The sequence below is a fragment of the Rana temporaria genome, chromosome 11 (genome assembly GCF_905171775.1).
Source record: "Rana temporaria chromosome 11, aRanTem1.1, whole genome shotgun sequence".
Taxonomy (NCBI): Eukaryota; Metazoa; Chordata; class Amphibia; order Anura; family Ranidae; genus Rana; species Rana temporaria.
This window is the reverse complement of record NC_053499.1, coordinates 98,196,236-98,221,620: the sequence shown is the minus strand read 5'-3', so window position 1 is coordinate 98,221,620 and position 25,385 is coordinate 98,196,236. Positions and strand designations below refer to the sequence as shown.

The window sequence follows — 25,385 nt, the reverse complement described above, 5'->3', positions numbered from 1 at the left end:
ACTATTTTGCACCAGGTAAAACACAAGTGGGAGGAAATTGGATTAAAGAGGACACTATACAATTAAGGGATATAATGAATGAAGGTCATATTTTAACACTACAGGAGTTAAAACTTAAAAAAAAAATTATGAAAATTAATGAATGGAGGTATCAGCAACTAAACCATTTTATCCAAGATCTCCCACATCCATTGAGGTCAGGAGATCAGTTATTGGAACTGGAAAAAATTTGTTCCACAAAAAGAGCTAGAGGAATCACTTCGGGGCTATATAGGATACTATTGAAGATGGAGGAGCAGAACATACCTCCATTCATTAAAAAATGGGAAAGGGAACTTGGGACACAGCGGGATAGGACCACAATAGAGAAAATGTTGACTCTGACACACTCCTCTGCGGTAGATAGCCGCACTGCGGAGATGTGTTTTAAATGTATAGCTGGATGGTACATGACACCAGACAAATTAAGAAAATTTAAAGAAGGGCAAACAGGTGAGTGCTGGAGGGGCTGCGGATCACCAGGAAATATGGCTCACCTTTGGTGGGGATGCCCTAAGGTAAAGAGGTACTGGGAAAAAATATTGGCCTGCGTGGAAGAGATCACAAAAAAAAGGATAAAGATGGACCCATGGGTTGTCGTATTCCACGGGGGGGAAGAAGGCATTAAAAGCTATAAAAAAATCGCTAGTACCGCACCTACTGAACGCCGCTAAAAGATTAATTCCAAGGGGGTGGCAAGAGGTGGAGTGCCCATCAATCTGGGAATGGATTGATGCGGTCGAAGAAACCTAAAAAATGGAAGAACTGAAAGAGGACATAGAGGGCAATAACATTTTACAAAATACGAAATGGGACAACTGGAGGACCTTTAAGAAATCATGGAGTTACGCGGAAAAGTTAAGAGAAGATATTTAAAGTCATCATAGAAAAATTAGAGGTACAAAGAGATTGTTTTAGGTGAGATAGGGGGAGGGGGGGGGGGAAAGGGATGAATAAGGGGGTGAAGCTGTAACGGTACAACTTTTGTATATTTTAAGCAAAAGGAGTGAATATATATTTAAAGAAACAATACAATAAGGAAAAAAAAAAAAAAAAAAAAACTTACACAAGAAGTAGAGACACTAATGATGCAAAACCAAAATAGAGATGCAATGGGCTGGCACGCAGAACATGAGCATATAAATGCACACTATATGAGGTAGAGACTGAAGTGTAAAAAAAAAAAGAACCAAAATACAAGTCCTATACACAGTTAAAGAGGTTCTGCCCTCCTGCCCATATTACTCTAACAATACATTTGTAACCAGAAACATAAAATAAACGAATCCCTTAAAGCAGCTGATGTGACTCCGTGCCCGTCAGGATTTCACTACAGGTCAGACTTGTTCTCACCGAGCTTCACACACTAGATTATACATTATAATAAGTATAAACACGGGACACCTTCTCACAATAGCAGGAGCTCCAGCAGGAGTCGGCATGTCTCCTACATTGTACAGAGGCCAATGTGATCTGCTCTCTCAACTTACATGTTGAGTTCAGAATCAAACAAATCAAGAATAGTCTTTACATATATCCTGGGAGATATTGTGGATAAATATTACTGTCCCATTTTAAGTAATCCAAGATGTACTTTCACAGTCACTCTGTGCCAGGATAAGGCATACAGTAAAAGGTGCTGAAAAAGGGGTTTCCTAACCTTTCCAAAGGATTCTTGGTTCCACGGGCCCTCCCGTCAGTCATATTTACCAGCCCTTACCTTTCCTGAATTAAAGCCATGAGTGATCACTACCTATTACTCACTGTGCTCATCATAACTGAAGCATTGGCTGTATGGGGCCCGTGTCAGGTTGTCTATATGGGGCCCTGTGGTTTCTAACAGCAGCCCTGCACAGACCTCTCATTATTAGTTCTCCCTTCTCACCTCCATCCCTATAACAGATCTGGAAGTCATCAGCTCACAAGACGTTTGGCAAAAGTAACATATTTTTCTATGTGTTGAACCAAAACACTTCCATGATATCTTTTGCAGACTAAAAAGGAGTAAAGAGAAGTTCATTAGATTTTACATAAAAATGTAAATGGATCCTGACTTTAAATTAAAATGCTGGCTAAATGTATGGACTAAACTAGAAAAGCAATAAGAACTACTGTTGGGCAAAAATTCTGGCCAAGCAGAAGTTCGGCCTGAACATTGGCTGTTCACCCAATCGGTGAACACCCAAATTGTCGGGGCATTCAACCTTTTGTTTGGCCCGCCGAATGCCCCAAAATGCACTGCACAGCGCATTGGAAGCCCTGATTGGCTGAAGGAATGAACACTGTCAGAGCCATGATTGGAGAAAGTAATGATGACTGTGCCCAATCATGGCTCATTGCTCATAGACCCACCCCACACTATAAAAGGTTCCTTCCCAGAGCAGCCATTTGTAGAGTGATATTGGAGTGGAGAAACATAAAACAGGGCTCTGATCATTGCTACTAGAGAGTTGTTCCACGGGCAACTGTGCTATTGTGATTCTATTGTGAGTGTAAAATATTAGTATAGTGTGCATATAGTGATAGTGCAGCGTGAGTGTAGTGTGACCTTCCTTTTTTACTTTAGTGTCAGTTTAGTGTGTCAAGGCAGGTTTACTGCAGTATATTGACATTTGTCAGTGGGCACTCTGCCTGCAGTATATTGAAGTGTGTAAGTGTAGAGTGTCAGGGCACTTTTACTGCAGTACACTAAATTGCGTTTTGGCACATTTACTGTAGTATATTAAAGTGCATTTGTGCACTTTTACAGCAATATATTAAAGTGTGTTAGTTCACTTTTACTGCAGTATATTGAAGTGCATCAAAACACTTTTACTGCAATATATTAAAGTGCAGTGCTTCAGCTGGCCTGTCCAGGGCACAGGAGCCACACCGGAGCAGAGATTCTTTCATCTCTGCACGGCCAGGCCCAGAGGTGGTTCACGCAATGCCAGCACCTGTCCTCAATTTGATGGAAGAGTCTGTAGCCATTTCAGGTTGTCTGGAATTCAGCGGGAATTCCACCTGCCTATAAACCAGCTGATATGTAACATGCCCACCAGGTGGAACTCCACTTTGGCAATGCTGCAGTGGCTGCACATGCAGCAGAGGGCCGTCAACGAGTACCTGTGTGAGTATGGCACAACGACAGGCTCAGGGTGGCTCGCCATACCAATGGCTGCTGATAAAAGATGCACCATTTGAGGAGGCAACAAGGATGGTGAGCTGTGACAATGCATGCATCAGTGACACAATCCCTCTTGTGTTTCTGCTGGAACACAATCTGCGTGGCATTGTGAACAGGGCACTCGAGGCAGAGCCGCGGGAGGTGGAGGTGGACTTCCTTTCCTCTCAAGGCTTGCTTTATGCAGACAACATTCTTGCAACGCCAAAGAACACACAAGAGAAGGAGGATTCTGGCAGTGTTGGAGACATTGAAGCAAAGGAAGACATACGTCAAACCTTAAAGTGGAGGTTCACCCAAAAACTACATTTTTAACCTTAGATTGGGCCTAATTACGGGAAGCAGAATCGGGTGTTTTGTTTAAAATCAATGCAGTACTTACCTTTTTTGAGATAGATGTTCTCCCGCCGCTTCCGGGTATGGGCTTCCGGGTATGGGCGTTCCTATTTGATTGACAGCCTTCCGACCGTCGCATACAGCGCCTCACCAGTTTCCGAAAGTAGCCGAACGTCGGTGCGCAGGTGCCGTATAGCGCCGCAACGACGTTCGGCAACTCGTGACGCGCTGTATGCGACCGTCGGAAGGCTGTCAATCAAAGTGTACCGCCTACCCCAATTAAGTCCGGGAATGAACAAGTCGGGCTCGATCGCCGCCGGGCACACGCGATCGCTTGTTACAGAGCGGGGACCGGGAGCTGTGTGTGTAAACACACAGCTCCCGGTCCTGTCAAGGGGAGAAATGCTGGTCCTCTGTTCATACAATGTATGAACAGAAGATCAGTAATTTCCCCTACAGTTAGAACACACCCAGGGAACATACTTAACCACTTCCCCACCCCCTAGTGTTAACCCCTTCACTGCCAGTGGCATTTTTATAGTAATCCAATGCATTTTTATAGTACTGATAGCTATAAAAATGCCAATGGTCCCAAAAATGTGTCAAAAGTGTCCGAAGTGTCCGCGATAATGTCGCAGTACCGAGAAAAAAACGCTGATCGCCGCCATTACTAGTAAAAAATAAATATTAATAAAAATGCCATAAAAATACCCCCTATTTTGTAAACGCTATAACTTTTGCGCAAACCAATCAATAAACGCTTATTGCAATTTTTTTTACGAAAAATATGTAGAAGAATACGTATCGGCCTAAACTGAGGAAAAAATATGTTTTTTTATACATTTTTGGGGGATATTTATTATAGCAAAAAGTAAAAAATATTCATTTTTTTCAAAATTGTCGCTCTATTTTTGTTTATAGCGCAAAAACTAAAAACTGCAGAGGTGATCAAATACCACCAAAAGAAAGCTCTATTTGTGGGGAAAAAAGGACGCCAATTTTGTTTGGGAGCCATGTCACACGACCGCGCAATTGTCAGTTAAAGCGACGCAGTGGCGGATCGCAAAAAAGTGCTCTGGTCTTTGGGCAGCAATATGGTCCGGGGTAACCAATGATGCTAACTTAGCCATTGTGTGTCACTTATTCAATGGAAAAGTCATCACATATGATTTTAATTGCCCCTGGAGGCCCAATTATTTGGCTTTATATGCCGATTGTGGACACTTTGGGCCAGATTCACAAAGAGATACAACGGCGTATCTCCTGATACGCTGGCGTATCTCTGAGATCCGACGGTCGGATCTATGCGACTGATTCATAAGAATCAGTTACGCATAGATCTCCCTTAGATCTGACTGGTGTAAGTGACTTACACCGTCGGATCTTAGGCTGCAATATCCCGCCGGCCGCTAGGTGTCGCTTCGGTTTTTTATGCGAGGAATATGCAAATTCCGATTTCCGCCGATTCAGAAACTAACGCCCGGCCGTCGCTATTTTTTTAAGTCGTTTGCGTTCGGCTTTTTCCGGCGGATAGTTACCCCTGCTATATGTGGGGTAGCTAATGTTAAGTATGGCCGTCGTTCCCGCGCCGAGTTTCAAATTTTTACGTCGTTTGCGTAAGTTGGTCGGGAATACGGATGGCCGGAATTTACGTTGCCGCCGAAAACAATGACGTCCTAGCGACGTCATTTGGAGCATGCGCACTGGGAAATATCGCCGGCGGCACATGCGCAGTTAAATCGGCGCGGGAACGCGCCTGATTTAAATTGTACACTCCCCCTGGCCGGGGAATTTGAATTCCGCCGGGGGAGTTACGATCCGCCGGCGCAAGTTTGGAGGTAAGTGCTTTGTGAATACTGCACTAGCCTCGCAAAAATGCGCCGGCGGATCGTAAATCACATAGATTACGCGGATCTAAAGATTTGCTAATCTATGTGAATCTAGCCCAGTATGTTCATCGTAGTATTGTGTTATCCACTCAAGAAGATCTCTGTGCAGGTGTTAGTGCATGTCCGGATCAGTGAGACCTTTCCTATGTCCCACCAAAGTGTGTCCTGAAGACGCACAGGGGTTCACACATTTTTTGATGTCATACTTTTAAACGTAATTTTTCTACTTGGGTATATATAATGTCCTCTCTATCTGGCCACACTTTGGCTGCTAGTGGACACATACCTTTTTATAATTTGTATGTTTATACTGCTGTTCCAATCTGCCTCTAAAGTCCGACCGAATGGGGGAAAAAACCCAAACCATTCCATTGTAGCTCTGGCTGTATGTTTAGGGTCATTGTCCAGCTGGGAGGTGAACATCCACACCAGTCTCAAGTCTTTTGCAGACTCTAACAGGTTTCTGTATAAGATTGCCCTATATTTGGCTCCATCCCTCTTCCCATCAACTCTGATCAGCTTCCCTGTCCCTGCTGAAGAAAAGCATACTCACAACATGATGCTGCCAGCACCATGTTTCCCGATGGGGATGGTGTATTCAGGGTGATGTGCAGTGTTAGTTTTCCACCACACATAGCGTTTTTGATTTTAGGCCAAAAAGTTCAATTTTGGTCTCATCTAAACAGAGCACCTTCTTCCATATGTTTTCTGTGTCCCCCACATAGCTTCTCGCAAACTGCAAACGGGACTTCTTATGGCTTTCTTTCAACAATGGCTTTCTTTTTGCCACTCTTCCATAAATGCCAGATTCGTAGAAATGCACGACTAATAGTTGTCCTATGAACAGATTCTCCCACCTGAGCTGTGGATCTCTGCAGCTCCTCCAGAGTTACCATAGACCACCTGTCTTCTTCTCAGCATAGGTGTGCACAGCCTATTGCATTAGGGTGTGCACCCCAAAGTTCAAACACACAAGGCTTTCTCTGCAGCCTCAGCTGCACTGGACAGTGAATGAATGGGAAGAGATCTGTACTGAGCGGCTTCCTATTAATTTACAAACTGTGAGTGAGTTTAAGGGGCTGGTAAATGACATACTGACTAGCCCTTTCGCCCGCACTCCATCCTGACACATCTCCCACAGCAAATGGTGGGAGAGGAGAGAAGAGGAGGGAAGCCAGCAGCACTATGGGTGGCAACCTGGGGGGAAGCCTGTGCAGTTATGGGAGTCAGCAGCTCACAAAGTGATTAGGATGTGCCCAGGCACACCTGACATACCCCCTGTGCATGCCTATGTTTCTCTGATTAATGTTTTCCTTGTCGGGTCTGTCAGTTTAAGTGGATGGCCATATCTTGGTAGGTTTGCAGTTGTGCCGTACACTTTCCATTATCGGATGATGGATTCAGTGCTCTGTGAGCTGTTCAAAGCTTGGTATATTTTTTGTTAACCTAACCCCGCTTTAAACTTCTCCACAACTTTATCACTGACCTGTCTGGTGTGTTCATTGGCCTTCGTGATGCTTTTTGTTCACTATGGTTCTCTAACAAACCTCTGAGGGTTGTTTTTATACTGAGAATAAATTACACCCAGGTGGACTCTATTTACTAATTGGGTGACTTCAGAGGGCAATTGATTCCACTAGATTTTAGTTAGGGGTGTCAGAGTAAAGGGGGCTAAATATAAATGCACGCCACACTTTTCATATATTTATTTGCAAAAAATTGTGAACAAACATGTATCATTTTCCTTCAACTTCACAATTACTTAATGTTGGTTTTGTACATAAAATCCCAAAAAAATAAAATTAAGTTTTTGGTTGTAACATGACAAAATGTGGAAAATTTCAAGGAGTATGAATACTTTTTCAAGGCACTGTAGATGTAAGGCCGCCACATGACTGGTCATGGTACAGGACTGGCTGAGAAAAAAATGAATTTGTTATTATTGTTATTAATAGAATAGGATTCAAAAGATATGTATTTTTTGGAAATACTGTTAACCTTACCTAGATTTATGGCAAAAGTAGAAAAGCTGCTCACCACTCATAATGTGTTCCAGAAACCCTTCTTCCCTATTTTAATTAATGATGCAGTTAGTTAGTCTTTGATGTATTTAAATTTAAATGACAGGGGCTAGGGGACTAAGGATGGGATTTAATCACAACTTGGAGAGTAGTTTGAATCCTGTATTCAGCCTGAGCATAAAATTCCAGCTTATCCCTTAGCACAAAGGAATGAATATAAATATGAAAATGGAAGAAAAGCCTAACTATATCAGTTTTTTTTAAATGTTCCCTCCCCCTCTTCTTACCTATTCTGCCTGACCTGTATTTTTGATACGCTCCAGTTCATTTATGTGACCCCACAGCTCTGTGCAAGGGAGTCCTTCACAACCGTTGTGAATTTCAGGAGCCGCTACCTCACTCATATGTTTCCAAAGTCTTTGGTACCTCTATTTTACATTAGGGCAAGCATTTTCACAACCACCCATCATCCTTTCATTCTGAACTTGGAAGTCTTCTTGCATGGCCTTTAAGGGTATTTCATATCCAAGTGCATAATTTTGCTTTTTCCCCATCACACCACAGACCCTAAATTAACATGACTTTCCCTAAGTGCTTCCCACAGCCATTATCTACCAATTAAAGCAATTTTTCACCCTTTGAACATATTTCTCTCCAACCCTCCCTTCTGCTACATCAATAGCTTTTCTTTTTTCGCTTTACTTTTTTTTTTGCAGAATATGAGCGCCCCCCAGCCTAGACATGTGATGTGTACAGTACACTTCACATATCACAGGAGGCATAGCCCTTTATTCAGAAAGGAGTGGGGTGTGCCTAGAGCCTCGTCATCGGGAGGCTGAACCTGGAAGAGGCGATGGGCCTCTCAATGATGTCACATGGCCACATGGGACTGAGCAGTGGCAGAAGACAAGAGGATCTCAGTGGGACAGTACCGGATCCTGAGTGTGCGAGTATCCAAATGGAAGAGAAGGGAAAAAACAGCACATACCTCTAATGTAGTAAAAAAGATCAAAGAGCTTTATTAAAGATCAAGAGGAGGAGGCCTCAAAACACATCCTGCAACCCCACTTTTACAGGAGACCATTGTCCACTGTGCTGTCCTTGTGATTGAGCAAGCTAAGCAGGAGCAGCAGAGATTTCAGGCATCCAGCCAAGCTCTTCACCTGTCAGCAGGTGATCCAGACACTGTGGCTGCTCATCTGTTCTTTCCTTGTGACTGTGTTGTGTGCTGAGTGGGCTTCTTCTTGTGGACTATATGCGCTCTTTTCCTTTTTTATTTGTGAGTATTGCAGAAGCACTCCTCCTAGTATGTAGTAGTTGTGTGTCTATGTGTTGGGCTATCCGCTTAGTAGTTCACATATTCATTGATTTCTGTATTAATATTTACATTTATCATTTGAGGTCATATTTATGTAATACACAACTTTTTGATTTGTTATGGTCAATCTAGGGAGAGTGTAGAGATGTGAGCTGAACATCCTCCTGGTGCTTTTTGTGCTTTTTTGGCATTGAGTATCTGGAGTGTGCACAAGGGACTGCCCGGTAAGCAGGGGTAAAACAGAAAAAATGGGAGTTGGTAAATATCCACATTAAGTTGGAAAAACCATCCTGGTGAGTAATATTTACAAATATGTGAAATGCCCTATAATAAACGAATACTGAAATAAGTAATGTTTTGATCCCCCATCTCATTCCCTTTTTTGGTGTTTTGGAGTTTTATTTACATTTTCAGGAGCTAAAATCCATCAAACTCCATATAACATGAATATTTTCCTTTTTTTTAATATACCTTATAACAGCCCTCAAAATTAAAATTTTGCGAGTAAATTTTGAGGGCTGGCAAGTGTATGGCTGGCTGCTTGGGAGCAGGGGGGGGGGGGCGAGCGAAGAGAGGAGGAGCCGCCGACGCGGCATTCAAACCGCGGGGAACATTACAGCTTTCAATTCAATAGCTGTGTGTTCCCCGCAGCGTGCGTCTTATACAGCCCCTCCCCTCCAGGAAACTGATAGGCAGATCACCCATCCCAGGATTGAATGGGTGATCTGTCTATCAAAGTTTCCCAGACAAGAGGGGAGGGGCTGTATAAGTAGCGCGCTGCGGGGAACACACAGCTATTGAATTGAAAGCTGTAATGTTCCCCGCGGTTTGAACCATTCGGCGGCGGCTCCTCCTCTCCTACCCAGCACAGGTAGGATGCGGGGAAGAACTCTGGCTAATATGTGGGGGGGGGGAGAAGAACTCTGGCTAATATGTGGGGGGAGAAGAACTCAGGGGGGGGGGGCGCCAAAGTGCTCCACCTCCCTCCCTCCTCTCCGTGTGCTTTGAAATGCCTGGTGTTCCGGCGGCGGCAGGGACGATCAGCTTACTTGCTACTCTGGGGACAGGACAGCAGCCATTGCTTCTATCTACATACACTGCCTAGCGGTGTATGCACAGTTAGAAGCTCCGATGCTGGTGTCTGTCTCCCCTTCCCCCGTAGTGTCCTGCACTCGCAGTGTGATCTCTGCATCAGATCTCCCCGCCCCCTCCCATCAGCAGTGCCGTGTGCTGAGAGAATCGTGAGGCAGAGCACACTGCAGAAAGATGAGCTGAGCTGTTCTGGGGGAAGTCTGGGGAGGTAAGCTGCAAAGTTTCTGCTAGCAGGATTTGTTTTGCAGTGAAGAAGGCTAGGTGACAAGGTAAACTTGACAAGACAGCAGTGAGAGAGAGGTTGTGGAGATTAGAGTTAGCAGAAACCCCCCAGAGCTGACAGACATTTCCCAAACTTACAAGCAGCCCTCTCTATATAAATAACCCCCACTTGCTCTGTCCACTTAATGTGAACTTCATTTATGACCATCCAATTTAACCCTGTGTTATGCTAACTCAGTACAATGCAAAACTTAAAACCTAAACACTCTATAAATAAAATAACAGTCCATAACCACTAATGTCTGTATGTATATTTATGTGTCCTAAATGCAAACATTTAGCCTTTATGCTTCCAGCATGATAAGGCTACTTTTACACCAAGTCGTTGTGCCTTCGGCGGTAATGCTCCACTATTTTTAGCGGCGCTTTACCATGGTTTTTGCGGCTCTGTTCGGCCACTAGCGGGGCTCGAAAAAGGATTCAAAGCGCCACTGCAGCGGCGTGTTGCCAGCAGTTTGGCTGCGCTCAGTGCCGGCCCAAGACATTCTGCTGCCTGGGACCAAGAATGAAATGCCCCCCCACCCCCAAAAAAAAATCACGCCAACCAAAAGGCCCCTACATTCATTATTTTATATGATAACTAAAGGGGACCCGTCATGGCTCTATACATGTATAAAGAGGACCTGTCATGGCTCTATACATGTATTTAGAGAACCTGTCATGACTCTTTACATGTAAAGAAATATCAAGAGGACCTGTCATGGCTCTATACATGTATAAAGAAGTATAAAGAGGACCTGGCATGGCTCTATACATGTATATAGAGGACCTATCATGACTCTTTACATGTAAAGGAATATCAAGAGGACCTGTCATGGCTCTATAAATGTATATAGGACTATAAAGATTACTTGACATGGCTCTATACATGTATAAAGGAGTAAGAAAAAGGGCCAGTCATGGCTCTATAGATGTATAAAGAGAACCTGTTATGGCTCTATACATGCATATAGGCATATACAAGGACCTGTCAGGGCTCTATACATGTATCCAGGAGTATAAAGGGACCTGTAAATTGCCGGCGGCCACAATGTCTTTTGCGCAAACTAATCAATGTACACCAATTGTGGGGTTTTTTTGGTACCAAAAATATGTAGAAGAATACATATTGGCCTAAACTGAAGAAAATAGTTAATTTTTCTAAATTTTGAGGATATTTATTATAGCAAAAAGTAAAAAATATATATATATATATATATATATATATATATATTTTTTTTTTAAATTGTCTTTATTTTGTCGTTTATAGCACAAAAAATAAAAACCGCAGAAGTGATCAAGTATTACCAAAAGATAGCTCTATTTGTGGGAAAAAAGGACATACATTTTATTTGGATACAATGTCGCACAACCGCGCAATAGTCAGTTTAAGCGACACAGTGTCGTATCGCAAAAAATGGCAAATTCTTCCGGACTTTAAGTGGTTAATCAGGGCTGGGCAAGGAAAGTCCCTCTCAGGTTCTCATGTCTCATACAACTTGTGATGTGTGTTTGTACTTACAGTTTTGCTTCAGACTCCACCTGTTGTTGATTGCCACCTGCCACACGTTGCGGATGGTCAAGTGGCCACATCACTTGCCACACGTTGCGGATTTGCAACGGATTTTGTCACTTGCTGTGTTCCACACCCTGCAGCTGCAGTGCAAAGTGAGGGCAGAACTGTCCTGATGCAGGGCGGGTAGTGAGAGATGAGATCATCTCTCTGCTCCCCTGCCTCTCACTCGCTGATTGACACCCCCCCCCCCCCCCCCAGTGTCCTCTTCGCCCGCTCCTGTCACCACTAACAGCAAGCAGCGGCACCGGGCTCACATGCAGCAGAGCGGCTCACTCGCTGACTGCTCCCCCCAGACCCCCCACGCTAGTGTCCACTCAGACAGCCTGGCAGTGTCCTCTCCGCCCGTTCCTGTCACCACCAATAGCGAGCAGCGGCGCCAGGCTCCTCACAGGCAGCAGAGCGGCTCACTCGCTGACTGCTCCCCCCAGACCCCCCCCGCTAGTGTCCACTCAGAAAGCCCGGCAGTGTCCTCTCCGCCCGTTCCTTCCTGTCACCAATAGCGAGCAGCGGCGCCGCTCACTCGCTGACTGCTTCCCCCCACCGCTCTTAATGTCCTCTCCCTCTCAGCAAGCAGCGGCACCAGGCTCCTCACAGGCAGCAGCGCCGCTCACTCGCTAACTGCTCCCACCCCCGCTAGTGTCCACTCAGGCAGCCCGGCACCACGCTCCACACAGCCCGCGGAACGGGCCGCCTCACTAAAAGTCCCATTATAGGGCCGGCCCTGGCTGCGCTGCCCATTGATTTCAATGGGCTGGGGCACTTTAGGAGTGGTGTATACAGCACTCCCAAAACGCAACTGCCATTGACATCAATGGCCAGCGCTGCCAAAGTGCCTGCAAAGCGTTTCGGCAGCGGTGCTTTGCAAGCGCTTTTAACCCCTTTTCAGCTGATAGCAGGGGTTAAAAGCGCCCCGCTAGCGGCCGAAAAGCACCGCTAAAACTACAGTAAAGCACCGCTAAAACTAGCAGTGCTTTTCCACTAACACAGCCAAGCCTCAGTGTGAAATACATATGTCCCCAACTAAAATACACCCCCCACAACTGCCTTCATACCATCTGCACTTCCTTCCTGCATGCAGTCCTCTCCTCTATATACTGCCACTATTCTCCTCTATATACTGCCACTGTCATCCCCTCAGAGGCGTTGCTAGGGGGGTGCGGTCCGCCCCGGGTGACACCCGCTAGAGGGGTGACACCATCCCGATTAAAAAAAAAAAAATCTTTACTTTTTTTAATTTTTTTTAGCTGACATGTGGGGGGGGGGGGGGGCGGCTCCCCCCGCGACTACAGCAATGAGCGCCGCGTAATCGGAGCGCCGAGGTACAAGGAGGGGGGGTTGCGGGGTGACACCGCAGCACCATCCATCCCCTCCTCTCACAGCCACGGGCTGTTAGCAGTGGTCGGCAGTCGGCACACAGGCACAACCCCCTCCTCTCTGTTTGTGTGTACAGAGGGGGAGAGGCCAAGGGGACCTTCTGTCCATGTGCCGTGGCGCTGCCTGCGATGATCTGAGGTACTGAATGGGGAGGGGGGGTGTTTGCACCTGGGGGGATTTCACTGAAGGGGTGGGGGGGGATGTACTAAGGGGGTGTTTGCGCTGAGGGGGTTTTCACTAAGGGGGGTTTGCACTGAGGGGGGGTTTGTACTAAGGGGGGTGTTTGCACTAAGGGGGGGGTTGCACCGAGGGGGTTTGCACTGAGGGGGGGGGGGTTGCACTAAGGGGGGGTGTCTGCACTAAGGGGGGGTGTCTGCACTGAAGGGGGGTCTGTGTAACATGCAGGGGTCCAGAGGTGCAGGTGGCTGTGTAATGTAAAAGGGTCCAGAGGTGCAGGGTGCTGTGTAATGTAAAGGGGTGCAGAGGGCTGTGTAGTGTAAAAGGGTCCAGAGGTGCAGGGGGCTATGTGATGTAAAGGGATGCAGTGATGCAGGGTGCTGTGCAATGTAAAAGGGTCCAGAGATGCAGGGTGCTATGACATGTAAAGGGGTCCAGTGATGCAGGGTGCTGTGTAATGTAAAGGGGTCCAGAGGTGCAGGGTGCTGTGTAATGTAAAGGGGTCCAGAGGTGCAGGGGGCTATGTGATGTAAAGGGGTCCAGTGGTGCAGGGGCTGTGTAATGTAAAGAGGTGCAGGGTGCTGTGTAATGTAAAGGGGCCCAGAGGTGCAGGGTGCTGTGTAATGTAAAAGGGTCCAGAGGTGAAGGGGGCTGTGAGATGTAAAGGGGTCCAGTGATGCAGGGTGCTGTGTAATTTTAAAGGGGTCCAGTGATGCAGGGTACTGTGTAATTTTAAAGGGGTCCAGTGATGCAGGGGGCTGTGTAATGTAAAGAGGTCCAGAGGTGCAGGGTGCTGTGTAATGTAAAGGGGTCCAGTGATGCAGGGCGCTGTGTAATGTAAAGGGGTGCAGGGTGCTGTGTAATGTAAAGGGGTCCAGTGATGCAGGGCGCTGTGTAATGTAAAGGGGTCCAGAGGTGCAGGGTGCTGTGTAATGTAAAGGGGTCCAGAGGTGAAGGGGGCTGTGAGATGTAAAGGGGTCCAGTGATACAGGGTGCTGTGTAATTTTAAAGGGGTCCAGTGATGCAGGGTACTGTGTAATGTAAAGGGGTCCAGTGATGCAGGGGGCTGTGTAATGTAAAGGGGTCCAGTGATGCAGGGTTCTGTGCAATGTAAAGTGGTCCAGAGGTGCAGTTGTGGAGAGGGGTACACAGTAGTAACAAAAAGATATTGAAGGATGCAGAGGTATGCAGGGGGCACAGTGGGGTGTTTTTTTTACATTTTAATATGGGGGGTGCCAGATATTGGATCTGCCCCGGGTGCCAAATGCTCTAGGTACGCCCCTGGCCTATAGGCTCCTGAGATGTGAATTCCGGTTCTGGAGAAAGAGAGGTGGGGGGAGGGGACAAAGAAAAATGGAGAGAAAGAAGAAGGGATAGAACGAACAAGAAAGATGGACAGGGAGAGAGAGAAAAGGGGAAGAAAGGAGAACAGAGAGCAAACAGTAGGGTAAAAAATATTTGAAAAATGTTATTTGGGGGGGGGGGGGGGGGGGGTGACATATTTTACCGCACCAGGTGACGCCTACCCTAGTGACGCCACTGCATCCCCTCCCACACTCCTCTCCTTTACATAATTCCCACTGTCATACCCTCCACACTCCTCAACTGTACATACTGCTAACTGTCATACCCTCCACACTCCTTTCCTATTCATACTACCCACTGTCATCCCCTCCACACTCCTCTCCTGTATATACTGTCCACTGTCACCCCCTCCACACTCCTTTCCTATACATACTACCCACTGTCATCCCCTCCACACTCCTCTCCTGTACATACTGCCCACTGTCATCCCCTCTACACTCCTCTCCTGTATAGACTGCCACTGTCATCCCCTCCACACTCCTCTCCTGTATATACTGTCCACTGTCATCTCCTTTACACTCCTCTCATGTACACACTGCCCTCTGTCATCCCCTCCACACCCCTCTCCTGTATAGACTGCCACTGTCATAGTGTGGAGGGTATGACAGTGGGCAGTATGTGCAGGAGAGGAGTGTGGAGTGTATGATGGAAGCCATCTTCAAACCATGTACCTGATGGGAGACTGAGATGACGAGGTCGGCCTCTCTTGTATCTCCCGCCCTGGCACCGCTGGAGATGAAACAGAGGACACCGAGGGACAGGAGGAACACGAGTGCCTGCAGATGAAGACTCCGACAGCAGTAGCGGGAGGTGCGAGCCGGGATGAGTAGGAGGCACTCCGCGGGAGCAGCGACACTGGATATCAGATGAGGTGTAGTTCCTGGAAGACTTGTAGCAGGAAGTCGCAGGAGCAAGTCGCAGACACTGGGGGGTTGCCAGGGCTCAGCACAGGAAGCAGATGCGGGGTCATACAGAAAGCCGGGTCAAGTGGAAGGCGGGCAGCGAGGTACCAAGCAGCAGGCGGTAGCAGTGTCAGGTGAATAGCCAGGATCAGAAACCGGTAGTCAGGGAATAACAGAGTTCAGGAACAGGGTCAGGGCAAGCCGGGTTCAGCAACAGGAGATCAGCAAGGTAACAGCAAGATTCAGGGTACAAGCTGAAGACCAGTCAGCACTGCCTGATGGTCAGAGCTCTCTTTAAATAGGCATCAGGAAGGATCTTCCTGTCACATGATGAGCCTATGGCTCCCATTTCATCTACTGGCAAGATTGCCAGTACTTCTTCTATGGCCATTTCTTCTACTGGCAAGATTGCCAGTACTTCTACTACGGACATTTCCCTGACACTCCGTCCTTTCCTTACACCTTGGGGACCCATGATCTCCTATTGCCCGAGAGCCCCATGAGTTGTCAGTTTGCCCCTGGGCAGCACTGTAACAAAGTCCCGCCTCCTAGACCGGCTCCTGTAATAGATGGAACACTGATCCAATGCAGTGAAATTGAATCAGTGTGACATGTATCATAGGAGCTGCGAGCCAGTCTAGGAGGCGGGACTGTTACAGCGGCCGCCTGGCAGATTCAAACTCAAGCTCCGTGACAGTAGGAGATTGTCGTCGCTCTGTGTGATCCAGGGGCACTGGTAGGGTGCAATTGGTGGGCACTGGTAGGCTGCAGTTGGTGGGCACTGGCAGGCTGCAGTTGGTGGACACTGGCAGGCTGCAGTTGGTGGACACTGGCAGGCTGCAGTTGGTGGACACTGGCAGGCTGCAGTTGGTGGACACTGGCAGGCTGCAGTTGGTGGACACTGGCAGGGCAAAGGCAGGCTGCATTTGGTGGCACTGGTAGGCTGAATTTGCTAGGCACTGGCAGGCTGCATTTGGTGGGCACAGGTAAGCTGCATTTGGTGAGCACTGGTAGGCGGCATTTGAAGGGGCACCGATATGCTGCATTTGATGGGCATTGGTAAGCTCCAATTGGTGGACACTGTTAGGCTGCATTTTGTGGGCACCGATGAGGCTGCATTTGATGGGCACTGATGAGGCTGCATTTCGTGGGTACTGATGAGGCTGCATTTGGTGGATACTGGTAGGCTGCATTTGATGGGCACTGATAAGGCTGCAATTGATGGGCACTGGTAGGCTGCATTTGGTGGACACTGGTAGGCTGCAATTTGTGGGCACTGGTGAGGCTGCATTTGATGGGCACTGAAAAGTCTGCATTTGGTGGGCACTGGTAAGGTTACATTTTATGCGTTGATCTCTTGTATAATTTCCTGAGTCTCTGACCATCTCTTGTATCCTGTCCGCAGTCTTTGATGATCTCTTTTATCATGTCTGCAGTCTCTGACCATCTCTTTTATCATGTCTGCAGTCTGTGACCATCTCCTGTATCATGTCTGCAGTCTTTGACCATCTGCTGTAGTGTGTCTGTAGTATGTCTGGGGTCTCTTTCTAACAGACTCTCTAACAGAATTCCTCTTTGTGTCCATTAGAGAGACCCCCCTCCAGGTCCCATTAGAGTACTCTCTTTCTGTATTTTGTTTATTGCTAAGAGATCATTGGAGGATCTCAGGGTAACAAAGACTCCTTAGGGGAGCATCTCTGTGTTTGAGTCGTTGCCACAGAAACATGTGTAAAGGGGAGGAGTTAGTAAGATGACTACGCCCATGTGGGGGCGCCAGAAATATTTCTGCACCCAGGCGCCTGTGACCCTAGGATCGGCCCTGGGGGGGGGAGAACTCTGGCTAATATGTGTGTTGGGGGGAGAAGAACTCTGGCTAATATGTGTGTGTGTGTGTGTGTGGGGGGGGGGGGAGAACTCTGGCTAAAATGTGTGTGTGGGGGGGGGGGGGACTCTGGCTGCAATGTGGGTGGGTAGACATGGCCAGGCTGTATTTTTGGGCACGGATTAAGTTGTTGTTAATATTTATTACTTAATTCTACATAAAACATTTAAGTGTAATTTCATGAGATTTATGAGGGCGTGTCTAGTAGCGTGATTAGGGGCGGGACATGGTAGGGGTTGGGCGGGGCAACTGGTGGCGAGTATGCCTTGAGCTAGTAGCTCAGGACTTGAAATTTTGAGCCCTGCCTTATAAAGCTCAGTTCACTCTACTGCGACCTGAAAATCGAGCGACTTGTGGTGTGTCTTTGCCAGGTGACTTTCTGGCGACTTGATGTGACATGAGTACTACTTGTGTAGGTATGCAGAGATAACAGCATACAGGGAAGATGTCATGCACTGCTTGGGTAATCCTCCTGTAATATCGGATTCAAATCACATCAATATAAATGAGGATCTGACTTGGAGGCAACTTCCAATAAAGTCTATGGGCACAAGTTGGATAGACATCACCTTGAAGTCAGAGCGACTTCAGTAGTGCTAATTAAGACAGATCTCATTGACTAACATGGGATTTCACATGCAACTCACAAGTCAGATCCCAAATTGCAGAAGTGTGTAAGAGTGCTGCATTTAGCATTGCCTAGTTGTATAGTAAATAAATAAGACTACATGTTGAAATTAAAATTACACGTATGATACATGCTTTATTTTTATTTTTTTTCTCCAGGGCCAAGCACAACATGTTCAGAAGAATCTTGTGGCAACCTTGGTGTATGTCTACAACAGTGGGATGGCTTTACATGTGATTGCACCATGACAACCTATACAGGGCCAGTCTGTAATGCCCGTAAGTTTCTAATATACTATGCATAAACACCCATGGACTGCATATATACTTTAAAAAGTGACATGCAATGGATAATCTGCATGAAATATTTACCAAGGCAATACAAAAATTTAAAAAAGGTTACCTAGGATTGTGGAAAAAAGTTATCCCAAACAGGGGGGAAGGAGAAAATGAGGGCTTAAAGGATCGCTAAAGGAAAACATTTTTTGGGCTAAAATGTCTGTCTGCAAGGAATACAGACAGAATAGTTTAAGGATTCCTGTTAAAAACGCTTTAAAAGTGCTTAAATCCAATCATGTAATCTACCTGTGGCTTCTACTTTCGTTTCTCCTTTTCATTTCCTGTATCTCTGTGCTCGTTCATGTGATTGACGTTGCTGTAGTGAATTGAACTACATTTCCCAGTGTCCCTTGCGCTTGCACATGCCCAGTTTAAAAAACGGGCAGGAGAGCTCTTTCACATGTATTTAGTAAACCACCCACTATACCTCCCACTATCCCACCCACTATCCCGCCCAACGATTAATATTCATGCTTGGATACCCACCCACACAGCCATTCAGAGCCATTAAAAGACAGCATCTAAACCAAGCACACCAAAATGGTAAGTTTTAAACTAAATGTATTATCAGCAACTCTATTATTTTAATTTTAAATTGATAATAAATATAAGATTAATTGATAATTAAAAATATGGGCATAGATTTAAAAATAAATAAATAATTAAATTAATGAATTAATAAATTAAATAATAAATATAATATTTTATACTAAAAAATATGGGCATAAAAAAAAAAAAAAAAAAAATGATGATGATAAATATAATGTTATTTTATAATATAAAATATGGGCATACATAAAAAAAAAAGGAATAAATAGAATATTGAATTAATAAATAAATAATTGATATATGTACTACCGTTTATTATAGTGTTGTTTAATAATGGCATAGTTGATTGCATATACAATCGAGATAAGATAAAATAAAAATAAATTAATAATATGAAACAAATTAATACATTTCAAATCATAAATATATAAAAAAAAACGTTAACGATAATAAAGATGTAATGGTTTTAAAAAATTGTTTAGTTGACTATTTTAATTGCAGTAGTATCATCATCAGGATAAATAGTGCCCCATCAATGGTATCATTGGGAGGAATAGTCTCCCATTATTGGTATCATAGGGAGAAATAGTGCCCCATCATTGGTATCAGTGGGAGGAATAGTGTCCCATTTGTGTCATTCGGATAAATAGTGCCCCATCATTGGGAGGAATAGTGCCCCATCATTGGTATCATTGGGAGGAATAGTCTCCCATCATTGGTATCAGTGGGAGGAATAGTGTCCCATCATTGGTATCAGTGGGAGGAATAGTGTCCCATCCATGAGAGGAATAGTGTCCCATCATTGTTATCAGTGGGAGGAATAGTGTCCCATCATTTATGTCATTCGGATAAATAGTGCCCCATCATTGGGAGGAATAGTGCCCCATCATTGGTATCATTTGGGAAAAATAGTCTCCCACTGTTGGTATCATTGAGAGGAATAGTGTCCCGTCATTGGTATCAGTGGGAGGAATAGTGTCCCATCATTGGTGTCATTAGGATAAATAGTGCCCCATCATTGGTATCATTGGGAGGAATAGTCTCCCACCGTTGGTATCATTGAAAGGATTAGTGTCCCATCATTGGTATCAGTGGAAGGAATAGTGTTCCATCATTGGTGTCAGTGGGAGCAATAGTGTCCCATCATTTGTGTCATTAGGATAAATAGTGCCCCATCATTGGTATCATTGGGAGGAATAGTCTCCCATCATTGGTATCATTGAGAGGAATAGTGTCCCATCATTGGTATCAGTGGGGGAAATATTGTCCCATCATTGAGTGGAATAGTGTCCCATCATTGGTATCAGTGGGAGGAATAGTGTCCCATCATTTGTGTCATTCAGATAAATAGTGCCCCATCATTGGGAGGAATACTGCCCCATCATTGGTATCATTGGTAGGAATAGTCTCCCACCATTGGTATCATTGAGATGAATAGTGTCCCATCATTGGTATCAGTGGGAGGAATAGTGTTCCATCATTGGTGTCAGTGGGAGGAATAGTGTCAAATCATTTGTGTCATTAGGATAAATAGTGCCCCATCATTGGTATCATTGGGAGGAATACTGTACCATCATTTGTGTCATTAGGATAAATAGTGCCCCATCATTGGTATCATTGGGAGGAATAGTGTCCCATCATTGGTGTCATTAGGATAAATAGTGCCCCATCATTGGTATCAGTGGGAGGAATAGTGTCCCATCATTGGTATCAGTGGAAGGAATAGTGTCCCATCATTGGTATCAGTGGAAGGAATAGTGTTCCATCATTGGTATCAGTGGGAGGAATAGTGTTCCATCATTGGTATCAGTGGGAGGAATAGTATTCCATCATTGGTGTCAGTGGAAGGAATAGTGTCCCATCATTTGTGTCATTAGGATAAATAGTGCCCCGTCATTGGTATCATTGGGAGGAATACTGTCCCATCATTTGTGTCATTAGGATAAATAGTGCCCCATCATTGGTATCATTGGGAGGAATACTGTCCCATCATTTGTGTCATTAGGATAAATAGTGCCCCATCATTGGTATCATTGGGAGGAATAGTCTCCCATCATTGGTATCAGTGGGAGGAATAGTCTCCCATCATTGGTGTCAGTGGGAGGAATAGTGTCCCATCATTGGTATCAGTGAGAGAAATAGTGGCCCATCATTGGTATCAGTGGGAGAAATAGTGTCCCATCATTTGTGTTAGTAGGAGAAATAGTGCCCCATGACTTCTGTGTAATGTAAAGGTGTACAGAGGTGCAGTTGTGGAGAGGGGGTACACAGTAGTAGCAAAGAGATATTGAAGGATGCAGAGGTATACTAGGGGCACAGTGTCCCCCAGAGCCATCAACCCACCATCACTGTCCCCCTGTGCCTTCCACCCACCCACATGTGTTTACCCCTGTGTCTTCAACCCATCTACATGTGTGTCGCCTTGTGTCCTCCACTGACAGTGTCCCCATTTGTCTTCCACACACCCACAGTGTCCGCCTCAGGGCCGCCATCATGTGGGTACAGGCAGTCCACCTGTAACAGATAGCAAGACCCCCTTTTTTCTTTCTATTTATTTTCATTGATTTTTATTTTATTTTAGGGGTCGGTCCAAGGTTTCCAGGGTGTGGTGGGGGGGGGGGGGCATTGTGACAGCGATAGGGGAGCAGTGTGACATGTGGAGGGGGCAAGTGTGACAGGGATAGTGGAGGACAGAGATAACGGAGCCCTGGGATAGTGGAGGAAGGGGATAATGGAGGCCTGGGATGGTGGAAAACTGGGATAGTGAAGGACGGGGAAAGTGGAGCCCTGGGATAGTGGAGGAAGGGGATAATGGAGGCCTGGGATGGTGGAAAACTGGGATAGTGAAGGATGGGGAAAGTGGAGCCCTGGGATAGTGGAGGAAGGGGATAATGGAGGCCTGGGATGGTGGAAAACTGGGATAGTGAAGGACGGGGAAAGTGGAGCCCTGGGATAGTGGAGGAAGGGGATAATGGAGGCCTGGGATGGTGGAAAACTGGGATAGTGAAGGACGGGGAAAGTGGAGCCCTGGGATAGTGAAGGAAGGGGATAATGGAGTAAGGGGATAGAGGATTATGGATGTATAGCGGACAGATTGATGCCTGATAGATCGATGTGATGCGAAGGATGGATGGATGGATGGATAGCATACAGATTGATGGATGGATGGATGGATAGCGTACAGATTGATGGATAGATGGATGGATAGCGTACAGATTGATGGATGGATGGATAGCGTACAGATTGATGGATGGATAGCGTACAGATTGATGGATATATGGATAGATGGATGGATAGCGTACAGATTGATGGATGGATAGCGTACAGATTGATGGATAGATGGATGGATAGCGTACAGATTGATGGATAGATGGATGGATGGATGGATAGCGTACAGATTGATGGATGGATGGATGGATAGCGTACAGATTGATGGATAGATGGATGGATGGATGGATAGCGTAAAGATCGGGCAGCGGCTGTCAGCAGAGAAGCCGCCTCCCCCGCTCCTCCTTTATGTCTATACAGTGCTCTGCATTAAGGAGGAGGGGGAGGCGTCTTCTCTGCTCGGCTGACAGCCGCTGCCCGAGACTGATCAGAGCCGTGAGAGAAGGGGATTGTTGCGCCAGTCACAGATGTGCCGACTCGCAAAGCCCCCCCACACCCCCCACCGCCCCCGCCAAGCCACTACCTCTGGCTCTCTGTCTGCGGTGTGTGTTCTGAGCCAGGTACATTATAGGTCTGAAGGGGGGGGTCTGTATTGTAAGAAGGGGGGGTCTGTATTGTAGGAAGGGGGGGTCTGTATTGTAGGGGGGGTCTTCACCGTAGCAGGGGTCTGTACTGTAGGGGGGGTCTGTATTGTAGGAAGGGGGGGTCTGTATTGTAGGGGGGGTCTTCACCGTAGCGGGGGTCTGTACTGTAGGGGGGTCTGTACTGTAGCGGGGGGGAGGGTCTGTATGGTAGGAAGGGGGGGTCTGTATTGTAGGAAGGGGGGTCTGTATTGTAGGGGGGGTCTTCACTGTAGCGGGGATCTGTACTGTAGCGGGGGTCTGTACTGTAGGGGGGTCTGTACTGTAGCGGGGGCCTATACTGTAGAGGGGGTCTTCACTGCAGGTGGGCCTGCACTGTAGCGGGGGCCTGCACTGTAGGGAGGGGGTCTGCACTGTAGGGGGGTCTGTGTAACATGTAGGGGGCCCAGAACTGTTAAGGGGGGTGTCTGTGTAACATACAGGCATCTAGAGGTGCAGGGTGCTGTGTAATGTAAAGGGGTCCAGAGGTGCAAGGGCTGTGTAATGTAAAGGGGTCCAGAGGTGCAGGGTGCAGTGTAATGTACAGGGATCCAGAGGTACAATGGCTGTGTAATGTAAAGGGGTGCAGGGTGCAGTGTAATGTAAAGGGGTCCATAGGTGCATGGTGCTGTGTAATGTAAAGGGGTGCATGATGCAGTGTAATGTAAAGGGGTCCAGAGGTACAAGGGCTGTATAATGTAAAGGGGTCCAGAAGTACAGGGTGCAGTGTAATGTAAAGGGGTCCAGAGTGCTGTGTAATGTAAAGGGGTCCAGAGGTGCAGGGTGCTGTGTAATGTAAAGGGGTCCAGAGGTGCAGTGTAGTGTAAAGGGGTGCAGGGTGCTGTGTAATGTAAAGGGTCCAGGGGTACAAGGGCTTTGTAATGTAAAGGGGTCCAGAGGTGCAGGGTGCAGTGTAATGTAAAGGGGTCCAGAGTTGCAGGGTGCTGTGTAATGTAAAGGGGTCCAGAGGTGCAGTGTAGTGTAAAGGGGTGCAGGGTGCTGTGTAATGTAAAGGGTCCAGAGGTACAAGGGCTGTGTAATGTAATATTGTTGTTAATATTTATTTTTGTAACTTCATTCTGCATAAAACATTTAACAATGTAATTTCATGAGATCGTTTATGAGGGTGTGTTTAGGGGCAGACTTAGGGGCAGGGGAGGGGTTGGGTGGGGCAATTGGTGGCGAGTAATTTTCAAGGCATGGCTAGTGGCTCGTGACTTCAAATTTTGAGCCCTGAGCTAGACTATATATAAGCAGTCCTATACTAATAACCATAGTTACTCCCCATGTTTTAACATTTAAGAATAAAGGGCCAGATTCACAAAACAGATACGACGGCGTATCTCTGAGATACGATTGTCGTATCTATGCGCCTGATTCATAGAATCAGTTACGCGTAGATAGCCCTAAGATCCGACAGGTGTAACTGTGTTACACCGTCGGATCTTAGGCTGCAATTCTAGGCCCTAGGTGGCCCTAGGTGGCGATTCCATTGCGGTCGGCGTAGAATATGCAAATGACTAGTTACGCCGATTCAAGAACGTCCGCTTTGCCCGTCGATCTAAATTTACGTTGTTTCCGTAGAGATGCCTTGCGTAAAACTAAGAATGCTCTCTAGGTGGTGTAACCCATGTTAAGTATGGCCGTTGTTCCCGCGTCAAAATGTTAAATTTCACGTCGTTTGCGTAAGTCGTCCGTGAATGGCGCTGGACGCCATTTACGTTAACGTCAAAACCAATGACGTCCTTGCGACGTCATTTAGCGCAATGCACGTCGGGTAATTTTATGGACGGAGCATGCGCAGTACGTTCGGCGCGGGAACGCGCCTAATTTAAATGGTGCCCGCCTCATTTGAATGAGGCGGGCTTGTGCCGAGCGGATTTACGCTACGCCGCCGCAAGTTTACAGGTAAGTGCTTTGTGAATCAGGCACTTACGCTGTAAACTTGCGGCGGTGTAACGTAAATGGGATATGTTACGCCGCGGCTAAGTTACGCGGAAATAAGTGAATCTGGCCCAATGAGTTTATACCTTACTTTTTCTTTTTTATCTCATCCCCCCCCCCCCCCCCCCTTTTTTGGGATAACTTTTTTCTTTATGCTTTCTAGTGCTGAATAACAGATACAACTTTATATACTTATAACATGGTCTCTTTAAGCCTCTTTTTAAATACTTTCTTTACCTAGGATTGTGACCTAGCAGAAGTATGTATCTTGAAGTTCATAATCATGTTGTAACTTATATATCTAAAAAGTGAACAGCTGTAAACTTTTCGTGTGATAAACTATAATGCAACAAATCTACTCTTGTCTACTGTGAAATAAGTTTTAGATTGTTTTACCCAGGAGACCCAATTCTAGGGAACATATGTTTTAGCACCTGTTTGATTAAATGATGATGCAACTGTTTATTTACTTAGGAAGGCCCATCTGCTTATCCATTATGTCTATTACTGATCCCATGCTCTAAAAAGTCCCATGTCCATTTCTTTAAATAACTTGAGATGATGATGCCCTTAAGGATCTTGTTCCAGATGTTTCGGGCTGAAGTCCGTTCTCTGCTGACATCACAAAAGTCGGACCAGGCACCGCTTCATTGCGACAATGGAGTCTGGAACCTGCCAGGTGCCTGGACTGACACCCGGCTCTGCCTCTTAGCGAGCCACTGAGAGACTGAGCTGGCCGCCCT

The 25,385-nt window shown here is 46.2% G+C and overlaps 1 protein-coding gene across 13 annotated transcripts in view; it reads left to right on the top strand.

Annotated features, from left to right (window-relative positions):
* NRXN2 (neurexin 2) overlaps positions 1–25,385 on the top strand; it is a 2,907,124-nt gene that overhangs the window by 2,124,579 nt on the left and 757,160 nt on the right. For all 13 annotated transcript variants that reach the window (XM_040327841.1, XM_040327834.1, XM_040327835.1 and 10 more), the window contains one exon: positions 18,182–18,301. In XM_040327841.1, coding sequence (XP_040183775.1) covers positions 18,182–18,301 — 120 coding nt within the window. The remainder of the gene's footprint in view (positions 1–18,181; positions 18,302–25,385) is intronic.